The 10,530-nt window shown below is 48.7% G+C and overlaps 2 protein-coding genes across 2 annotated transcripts in view; one reads left to right on the plus strand and one right to left on the minus strand.

Moving 5' to 3' along the window:
* The window catches only part of ACTL6A (actin like 6A), a 20,839-nt gene extending 16,193 nt beyond the window's left edge, over positions 1-4,646 (plus strand). Inside the window, exons 12-14 of the mRNA XM_006162729.3 lie at positions 685-780; positions 3,122-3,208; positions 4,170-4,646. Of these exons, the coding sequence (XP_006162791.1) occupies positions 685-780; positions 3,122-3,208; positions 4,170-4,250 (264 nt within the window). The 3' untranslated portion in view covers positions 4,251-4,646. The remainder of the gene's footprint in view (positions 1-684; positions 781-3,121; positions 3,209-4,169) is intronic.
* Positions 4,647-5,157: 511 nt separating this feature from the next.
* MRPL47 (mitochondrial ribosomal protein L47) overlaps positions 5,158-10,530 on the minus strand; it is a gene marked incomplete at its 5' end in the record, with an annotated part of 9,928 nt that continues 4,555 nt past the window's right edge. Inside the window, 4 exon segments of the mRNA XM_014593379.2 lie at positions 5,158-5,380; positions 6,741-6,836; positions 8,068-8,198; positions 10,465-10,530. Of these exon segments, the coding sequence (XP_014448865.1) occupies positions 5,257-5,380; positions 6,741-6,836; positions 8,068-8,198; positions 10,465-10,530 (417 nt within the window).

Below are 10,530 nucleotides of genomic sequence, written 5' to 3' on the forward strand. Positions count from 1 at the left end.
TTTTTTTTTTTTTAAGAGGTTTTTGCTATAGGGTGTGTGTGCTCGCCAGACAGACAGAGGGAGACAGAGAGATAGAAAGTGAGAAATCACCCCCAGGGGGGATGGCCACACTACAGTCCCTTCTCCTCCCTTCTCCTCTCGGGATCTTGGGCACGCACGCACACGCGCCCGGTGTGAGTTTAAGCCACTGGGTCCAAGATGCGAACCGCGATCGACTACATGGGAGTCCAGTGACATAGCCATTATACTAACTGCTGTTCCCGTGCCTGTTGATTTTAAATACCGTAGCTTTCATACGAACATTCCGAAGATGAGAGTCATGATAAAATGTAGCTCTGATTAAATACTAGCAACTATCTGCCAAAAAGTTGTGATTTTGAGAATAAGCTTTTAAGCTAATTAATGTTCTTAGACCTTTGTGCGCATTGGAATCATCGCTGGAGAGTTTTAAATGAGACCTTGGCTGCATCCTATCCCCTGAGATTTCCACGTAACCGCTCAGAGGCATGGGTGTGAGTCGCACGGCCACGAGACAGAGCACCACTGGATTAAGTGACGAACCTGTGTAGTAGGGAAAAGAGAAGGAAGGGAGAGGGAAGTGGAAGACGTGTTCTTCTCATGGCTGTACTGACAATTGTCGGGAACATGGGAACTAACGTGTTGCTTCTTTTTCTTCAATCCTAGGGTCTCTACGGCAGTGTGATAGTGGCAGGGGGAAACACGCTGATCCAGAGCTTCACCGATAGGTTGAACAGAGAGCTCTCTCAGAAGACCCCCCCAGTGAGTCCGTTTGTTGTTAGTGTGCTCAGTTACGCGTGTCCTCCGGTGGGTGGCTCTGGGCGGCTCGTCTCAGTAGACGAGACTGGGTGGGCCTGGAAGACTGCTGCTTATGTGATTGGAACTGCATTGTATCCGTCGATGTCCCACTTAGGTGTCCATATCTGCTTGGCACAAGAGATACAAAATGCAGTCCTGCCTGCCTATGGCCCAGGCTGCCAGGGTGGTCAGACGTGCAGAAGTAACGACTGCGTGTGCAGGTGCCGGCATGTCACGGAGCAGGTGCTCTCGCAAAGCCGGCACTGAACTAGGTGGGTCAGAGGGAGCGCGTCAGTACTCGGCTGGCTGCTAGTTGATGAAGGGTACCTCAGAGCGGGGTGTAGACCGGGGGCTCCGTACAGAGGGAAGAAGACGTGCTCCGGTGACTGAGCCGCTGGTTTAGTCTGTGCAGCGGGGAGAGCCATGCGGCCGGGAAACGGATGTGGCCCAGCACGACAGGCTAGTGGCCTGCGAGCAGCGCGTCGTCTCTGTCCTGGAGGCTGCGAGTCCGAGCCCACGGTGGGGCAGAGCTGTGCTCTCCGTGACAGCGGCCCTGAGCTTGCACGTGTCCCTACGTCTCGGGCCCACCCTGCTGCAGTGTGACCTGTTTACCTCATGCTGTCGTGGCATCTGCAACGGCATCGTTTCCAAGTTCGGTCACACTCGCAGTACCCGGGATGGGAGCTCGGCCCGTCACGCCTCCTTAGTGAGCACTTCAGTCTCTCAGTGACTGAGCAGACTTCCCAGGTAACAGCTCTTGGGTTTGTTTTAAAAGGCCGCTGGGGGCATTGTGATAGCTTGAAAAGAAAGAAGAAACTGGCTTGGGGGAAGGTAACGTACCATTTATAAAGGATGGCTGTCGTAATTTCTTAGTGTTTTTCTGTAAGTGTTCTGTACTAAATATTAAGTTAAAAAACAAATAGGCCTAACAATATCAATAAAATGGGTATACTAGTAGTCCTCTGGCTTCCCAGATAAAAGAACGGGTCCACATACTCCATGTTTTAGAATGACGTGGTATTCGTGTACCAAATGGCCCCCCGAGGCAGATTCACAGGTCCGGGGCAGTACCTTGTTCCCGAAGTCAGAGGGTGGTACTGAGGCCCGAGCTGTGTTCATCCAGAGTGGGCATTCTCACTTGGGAGAGGAGAGGAGTGTGACTGGAACGGGTCCCTGGGATGTGGCACTAATTGTACCTCGGAAGGTGGGGGTGAGCTCTAAGGGGTTAGGAAAGGGAGGCAGATTGGGAGACTAGCTTCGTGTTGGATGCAATTGAGTAATGCGTGAGTAATTTCTGAAGCACTTAGCCAGCACCTGACTTAGGGTACTAGGTTGTTTGCTACATAGGATAGAAATTGTCCAGCACAGTATGATTGTGTACTGTGCCTTTTACTATGTAGTTTTTTGAAATTTATATACTTTATCATTTATTATGTATTAAATTCAAAGTACTTTTATGTTTATTATTTTCTTTTTTTTGGAGAGGTTTTTTGCTATAGGGCACGTGCACTCACCAGAAACACAGAGAAGAGACAAAAAGTGAGAAATCACCCCCCCAGGGGGATGGCCATGCCGCAATCCCTTCTCCATTCTCCTCTTGGGATCTTGGGCACACATGCACATGTGCCCAGTGTGAGTTTAAGCTGCTGGGTACGGGACTCGAACTGCGGTCGACTACATGGGACTCCAGCGACATGGAGCCATTAGGCCAACTGCTGGTCCCCAAGTCAAAGTACATTTTTTTGTTTTTAAAGATTTATTTAAGTGTATTTATTTATTCATTTTTTAAAAAATTTGACCACAGAGAGAGACAGCAAGTGAGAAAGCAAGCCACCAGGGCCAGGACTTGAACTGTGGTTGGCCAAGTGGGAATGTCCAGCACCTTAACCACCTGCTGGTCCCCAAGTCAAAGTACTTTTAAAAGCCTTTCTTCAAAGTAGTCTAACTTGTACCAACTAGTAGCGTAACTAGTTCAGAATTACCGCAGTTAGTTAGTATTTGAACCACAGAGAGCCGTTAAAAATCTTTGTCGGGGTAGCAGTGGCGTAGTGGTTAAGGCACTGGACCCCCACGTGGCCGACCACAGTTCGAGTCCCAGACCCAGCAGCTTGAACTCATGCCAGGCACATGCCCAAAAGTCTGGAGAGGGGGTTGAAGGGACTGCGGTGTGGCCATCCCTCTGGGGGATGATTTCTCACTTTCTGTGTCTTCAGCAAGCACGCCCTATAGCAAAAATCTTTCTCAAAAAAGTCATTGTGCAGATACATTTTCTAACTCAGTCACCTGTGTTGGCTTCTCTCCCCAGAGCATGCGGTTGAAACTGATTGCAAATAATACAACAGTGGAACGGAGGTTCAGTTCATGGATCGGTGGTTCCATTCTAGCTTCTTTGGTTAGTAGAAAAGCTACTTTGCAAAAATAAAGACCCTGACTGGATTCAGCCAGCCATGGTGGTGCAGCAGTAACAAGGTGCTCTGTGATGCTGGTGCCAGGTGGGAAGGCCGCTTGCCTTCCGAGGGAACCCTGCCTCTGCCGGGTGCGAGTATGCCCGTGACGCTGGCCGGCTGAGATGAGGGGCTGAGCGTGGTTCGAGGGCCCTGTTGGGTGCTCTCTCCCTCCGCTCTCACACGGAAACCTTTAAAAAATTAAACATACTGCAGAAAATTTCAAATGTCGTAAAAATACTAAATTCCATTGGGTCATTCATCTTCACATTTGACAATGATCAAACGAGTGTGGACCCAGTCAGGCTCCCAATTTGTGTTCTGGTATGACAGACAGCCTCTTTTCCATACGGGGGAATGCACGTCCGCCTAATCTCAGCGTCCCCTCACACGAGGGAAGTGGCAGGGCACCTGCGCCTCTTCTGACGATGCAGTTTGCTCGGTGGCCATCTGGCTGTTCCCTGGTCTGCGGGTGAGGTGTGGGAAGTCATGTTCACTCCTGGGCGAATGGTAAACCCACAGTGCGGGGCTACGTGTGGCTGGACTGGGATATCCGCTGTGAATCAGAGGAAGTCCCGGCTCTTCCTGCTTTACCCAGAGCAGCCGAAGTCGTTTCCCGGGCGTCCAGGCCTTCAGAGAGCTGCTGTCACTGCCGTGGCTGCACCAGGCCAGCATGGCCGTTCTTGGTCTCTCCTGCTGGTCAGTCTCTCATTCCCACACGGGCTCGCGGGTGCACGTGGACTCAGTATTCCTTCCGAGTGTAAAAGCGCAGCTGACTGCTGCTTTGGCAGAAGTGAGAGTGTAATAGAGTACTGTTTCGGGAGAGTTTCAAGTTTAGTTGTGGAAAAGAAGATAGAAAAAGCATTTTCTCGTAAGTAAGGCATAATTATGTTTCTTTCCATCTTGAAGGGTACCTTTCAACAGATGTGGATTTCCAAACAAGAGTATGAAGAAGGCGGGAAGCAGTGCGTGGAGAGGAAATGCCCTTGAAGTTCCGAGCCGCCACCTCCCCTGGCCCCTTGTTTCATAGCTTTAGTATACTCAGGAAAAGGATGACCATCTTTTGTAGAATGTTTATACATTTTTGCATATTTCAATTTTCACTTAAATTTTTTAAGGCTTTAACTGGCTCTATAAATTAAAAATGAGTTTGTGCTTTCCTTGAAATGCACTTATTCTTATTACAAGCATTTTATAATTTTGTATAAATGTCTATTTTCTCTAAATATTTTGCTTTCGGTAAGATACTTTCCAACTCTGTTTAGAATATTAATTACCAGTGGGTTGGTAGAATTGCTTTACATTGAGTAGTAAAAGTTACTGCCTATGCCTTTTACCTTAGGCTTACAAAATTAAATAAAAATGACTGGCCACTCCAGAAATCTATTTTGGACTGTGTGCACTGTGACTTGCTACCTTAAGTACTACATGTATTTCTCATTATTATATTTTAAAATTATTTATTTATTTATCCACTCATTTATTTTTTAATTTGACCAGAGAGAGACACAGAGAGGGAAAGTGAGAAAGCAAGCTACCAGGTACGGGACTCAAACCGTGGTCGGCCACGTGGGAGTGTCCAGCACCTTAACCACCACGCCACCTGTTGGCCCCCAATTTCTCATTATTTTTATCAGTATTCTCTCACTGCGGTGTCCACATCCTCTCACATCCTGTGAACAGCAGTTGTAATGTTGCCTGAGTTCCAAAAGCTGCCACCCTGCCTTCACCAGGCTGGCATCTCCCGGGCCCCCTTATGACAGCCGGGGGTGGAAAGTCATTTAGAGGACAGGCGCTATCCAGAGGGAGTATAAGCTGGACATACCCCTACTTAAAAATGATCTGGTGGGAGCACGAGCATGTCCTTAGCACGCATATTAACAGAACAGCTGATGAGTCATCTGACTAAAAATACTTTATGAACTGTTTGACATATATTTACTTTTGTATATACACTTTTGTTTGCAGCGAACACAGTGGTAAAACTTCAGACATCTTAGGCAAAATTGGAGTTCTGAGTTTCAGAAAGATCTGGGAACTTTTCTTGGAGAAACTTTTCTTTCTTCTTCTGTAAGCTTTTCTTCCTCGCTTCACTGCGGGCATGTTTCTCAAGTCTCAGTCTAGAATAATAAAAATATAACAGTTCATACAAAAGGATTTCCCTGTTACGCCGTACTTTCAAATATGTCCAGTTCGTCACAGAGCAGCCGTGAGCCAGTCGGGGTTACACTTACTAAGCCTAACTAGAGAGCGCCGAGGAACCATGTCACGAGTGAACATGAGCGAAGTCCTGGCAGCCTGCAGGAGCCTCCTGCTTGGTCCTGACCTGCTAAACTATGCCGACCTTGCAGGGCCACCAAAAGGGACAGCGATGGACTCGTGGACCCCAAGCCTCTGCTCCACCTGGTGTTGTAAATGGTGTTTTACTGTGAGTAGGCGTGAGTTCACATAAGACACGCAGACGTACCAACTGTGGTGACGTGCCAGTGCTACAGGCAGGCCGTTGAGATGTGAGCCCATCACTCCGGGTGGAGACACAAGTACGCGTGCAACTAAGTGTAAAGAAGGGCGTGAGGCTGGGACGGTCACCTGTTCTACTCAGTCTCTGCTCGAATTTTAGCCACGCACAAGAATAAACCAATCTGGAAGAATGAAGGCTAACTGCAGGATGTGAGAGCTCGCCGAAGAGGAGGAGGGAAAGAGGGCTACCCCAGGGGTAGCCATGCTGCAGTCCCTTCTCCATTCTCATGGACTCGAACCGTGAGCAGCCACGTGAGAGTGTCTTTCCCCTTCTAATTGCAGTTTTGGAGCTTAAACTCTCCTTTGGCTTCTGTCTGCTTCTGGATATGGATTCCGTGTTTTAAAGTACCTCATTTAGAGCATTACTAGTTTACACACTCGTCAGCCAGGGGCTCGTGGGGCCACTTCCCTCCTCTAATACAGCCCAAGTCCTGTGTGCTCCCTGTTCAGTGACACACTTCACAAACCCAGAGGCTCCCTGGAGGAAGTATGTGGAGCTCAGTATTTGCTGGATAACTACTGGGTCGTGGGAAAAGTCGTCACTTGTCTTTCTGTGCAAAAATGCATCATGGCTCTTCTGAAAATGCATTACATCGTGAGCTCACAATCATGCAGCTGGATTGCCCAAACTTTCACTCATCATCCCAGGAAGTCCTGAGATCTATTTCTACACCGTTGGATGGACGGACAGACAGTGGAAGTGCTGGGGACACACTGCGGCCTCTGAGCAGTCCCAGCACGAGCTCTTTGGTGGAAAGGACCCGGAAACCCATGTGCAGCTCACCTGTAAGGTGCCCATAACGTGGACTTTCTGAAGGCCTCGCGTGAATCCCACTCTCCATTTTACCCCCTCCCTACTTCTACACGGAGCATTACTTAGTTGAAGAAACTGAAATGTCAAGGCCTAACACCCGTCCCTAAGCGAAAGAAGTCCATGTGGCCATCAGGGCGTGCACTCACCTGACGAAGTGATCCACGTACGGCATGGCAAAGAACCGCTTCCTGTTGTACCTTTTATTTAAGTGCCACGGCAAAGGCCACTGCTTGAACTTGTGCCTGCCGAGAAAGCAGAAGTTACTGCCTCAGAGACATTCCATATGGTTCTATTCTGACGGAGCTCAAGGATTAACCCCAGTAAAAACTGGTGAAGGTCTCGGTGTGATGACTTGGCAGTGCCTCCTCCCATGCTAGACCGACAGTCCTAGGCAGCCAGGTTTCTGCTCTGCAGCTGGCTCCGAGCAGCCCCCGATGAGCGAGTGCTGTGCCTTCGAGCGTGCAGGGAAGCTCTCCAACCACCCAAAATGCCTTCTCCAGTTTGCTAACCATGTCTGAAATTCTCCTGATGCTTCATTTTGGTTCAATCAAAACTTATGTAAATTCCCTAAAACGTGTTTAATTACACTGGGCCTTCTCAGTTGTTTATAGCTCAGTTCGACTGTGAACAATCACATTCTTTCTCAAAGGCTGGTAAGACTCTGGGAACTGGAGAGGAGGTATAAAAATAAACCGTTGGGGCCGTAGGTGGTGTGGTGGCTAGGGCGCTGGACTCCCACATGGCCGACTCAGTTCAAGTCCCAGACCTGGCGGCCTGTTTTCTCACCTTCCCCCCCCTTCTCTCCCTCTGTCACTCTAAGTGAGCAAATAAATAAAGTTAAATAATAATATCAATTAAAATGAATTTTTAGAAGTCAAAACCTACACAAGTAGTTTCCAAACTCGGCCAGGACTGATCTTGATGGTGATGGGAGCTGGCTGAGGTCAGCTCATGAGCCTGTTCCTCAAGCACTTTTCCCCTTAGTCTTGTTTTTTCCTTTAATTGTAAAGAATTTTTAAATTTACCTTTATTTATTGTTTAATTTGCTCAGAGAGGGGAAGGTCCACGATTCGAACTGCGGTTGGCCATGTGGAAGTCCAGAGCCCTTAACCACGGTGCCACCTGCCGGCCCCAAGGAAGGCAAATGTCCGGGTTTATAACCCGAAGTGATATGTCCACATGTACATTTTTATGGGAAAAGGATTGGTAAGTCCTGATTCTCCGAAGATCAAATGTCTGACCTAAGATGAAGTCTGTGGTAAGAAGTAGATGCTTGACTCTCGGGCACGGGCTGTCTGTGTGGTACTGGTTTTACCAGAACAAGCTATATTCACTCATGTCCTGGTGTCCCAGGAGTCCCAGACACATCTCCAATGCATCTCATCTGTTGAGGGGGTCCCTGTTGGGTGGTGGCGGGGGGGAGGTGATCAGGGTCCCCTCGGATCTCAAAGAGCCACAACATGGCCTGTGTACCAGATAACTCTTCCAAAGAGGTCTTTTCTCCAGGCACCCGGTCTGGCCTTTTCCTGTCCCGTCTGAAGAAGCCTTAGCGCGTCTTCTCTCTCCTGGACCACTTGATCTAACGCATCCATGGAATCTATGACCTGGTAGGACGGTAGAACTTCAGAGTTAGAGAAAATACCTCTAATTGGAGCCGGAAATTAAATTTAAAGAGTAGCCCTTGAAATATAGTTTTTAAAGAAATGAAAAAAACTGGTAAAATTATAGTCAAGTTTTTTATTATCACCTTGTTACTGTATTTCTAATCAATAAGTGAGAAAGCAAGCTGCCAGGTCTGGGACTTGAACCGAGCTCAGCAGGGTCAGCAGAGACTGCTGTGCTCGCGGTACGTCAGACCAGGAGGCGTAGCCATCACGCTGACGGTCTTGGCATTGATTTGGCAAACACAGTCTGTCAGGTGTCTCCTGTATCACTGTTGTTTTCTTTGTACCTAACTATCCATGAACCTGTTAGAAAATACTTTTGGAATCATTTAAGCATCCCGTAAGTTCTCAGCTTTCACTCAGTAATGTAACATCCATAGATAATTCTTGTCTAAATTGTCATGATTTTGCTAAGTGGTTATTTATATTGCAATATCAGAAAGAGTGAGGACATGTTTTTTTTTTTCTGTTTTTCTGTGTAGAAATGTGTCATGACTTTTCCAACAACCTGGTAGTTCCTATCATTCTTATCACTGTGAAGTCACGGGTGTTGGTTTTATGCAGAGGGCTATAACCTTGAGTATCCTCCTGACCCCAGCCCTGGCTGCTGTGAGCCCCGCAGACCAGGCCTGTCCTCGCTGTTCTTTGCTGAGACACGACAGAATGTTCGAGATTCACGTGAAACTTTGCCGCCCAGCCCCGAATCGGCTGTGCTGAGGAACCCGAGTCCTCGGTGGGCCGTGGACTGGAAGCAGACCTGCAGTGACCACGATCTGTGCTGCCCCGCTGAGCTCATCACGGAGACAGCACAGACCCAGACTGAGGGCTGGCCTATGCTCTTCAAAAAAGACGGTGTCTCCAGATTAAAGAGACTAAAGAGACACAATGTCACAGTGACGATGCAAGATTACCTCCTGCTAGGAAGGGCAGCGCTGGGAGCACTGCTGAGTCTGAGCACACCTGCAGGTCGCAGACAGCGGCAGCACGCCACTGCTTCTGCGACTTAGGAACTGCACGGTGGTTGTGGTGAAGGAATACCCACGGTGTGGGGAAAGCACCAACGAAGGCTTCATGAAGGGGCATCCTGATAGCTCACCCAGCAACGACGGGAGGGACGGGGGCAGGACAGCAACGCCACCGCCGTGAGATGGGACACGAGGCACACGGGGGAGGGTGTGCGTGCCTGTCCTGTCCTCGAACTTCTAACGTCTAACATCATGTCAAAATGCAGTTCACTTTTACTCAGTAACTTTAGCACCCATCGGAGTCCTTGTCTGGGTCAGCTATGTCTGCTAAGTGGTCATTTCTAACCCTGTCGTCATTCTGTGCTTACTAATTGGCTTTCTTTGTAAGGAAAGGCTCTCTTCTCTTTCCTTATTTCTCATTCACTTATCTTTATCAGTACGGACTCATGGATTTCCATTTTATGCAGTGGCTTATAACCTTTAATACCTGAATAACTTCTTCCATAGTTCGGGTAAATAATTGAGCTTTTAGTTAGACCATCTTGGCCTTCTGGGATAGCATGTCCTTTCCTCTAAAGGCAGTGTGGCTATGATGGCTGTGGCTGGTGTGAGGAGAACAGAGTGGCTAACGGTAGGCAGCTAAGAGTAAGCTATCATAAAACAGAGTTGTTCTATTTTCTTTATCTTTTTTTTTTTTAAAGAATTATTTTACTGGTACCAGCAGATGATGCAGTGGCTATGTTGCTGCACTCCCACGTAGTCAGCTGTGGCTCGAGTCCTGGGCCTGGTGGCTGAAACTGAAGCCAGGTGCGTGTGCATGCGTGCCCAAGAGGAGAAGGGGTTGCAGTGTGGCCATGCCCTCCAGGGAGTGATGTCTCGCTCTCTGTCTGTCTTTCTGGCGAGCACACATACCCTATAGCAAAAATCTTTCCCAAAAAACCCCGACCTAGTTAGTGAGAGTGACTACCCTGGAAGTCGGGACGCAGAGCGGGCAGTCACACACAGACGTGACACGGGCCTGGCACCTCCCTCCTCGCCATCTGCGCATAGGAGACACCCGTGCACACACGGGGCTGCGGATAAACTGGGAGCTGACGGCTGGGAGCTCTGCTCTGTGGGGATGGAAACGCTCAGGATGAGACAGTTGTGACGGCTGCAGAGCCCTGCAAATTTACCAAACCAAACAGAGACGGGGAAAGGAATGTATTTGACCAGGGACACGGGAAGTGCTCCGCCCTCACCTTGTCGAGGCGCTCTGGACTGGGCATAGGCAGCCTCTGCCGCTTGGCTTCCTGCTCCAGCGTCAG

The sequence above is a fragment of the Tupaia chinensis genome, unplaced genomic scaffold, assembly GCF_000334495.1.
Source record: "Tupaia chinensis unplaced genomic scaffold, TupChi_1.0 Scaffold140400_1, whole genome shotgun sequence".
Lineage (NCBI taxonomy): Eukaryota > Metazoa > Chordata > Mammalia > Scandentia > Tupaiidae > Tupaia > Tupaia belangeri.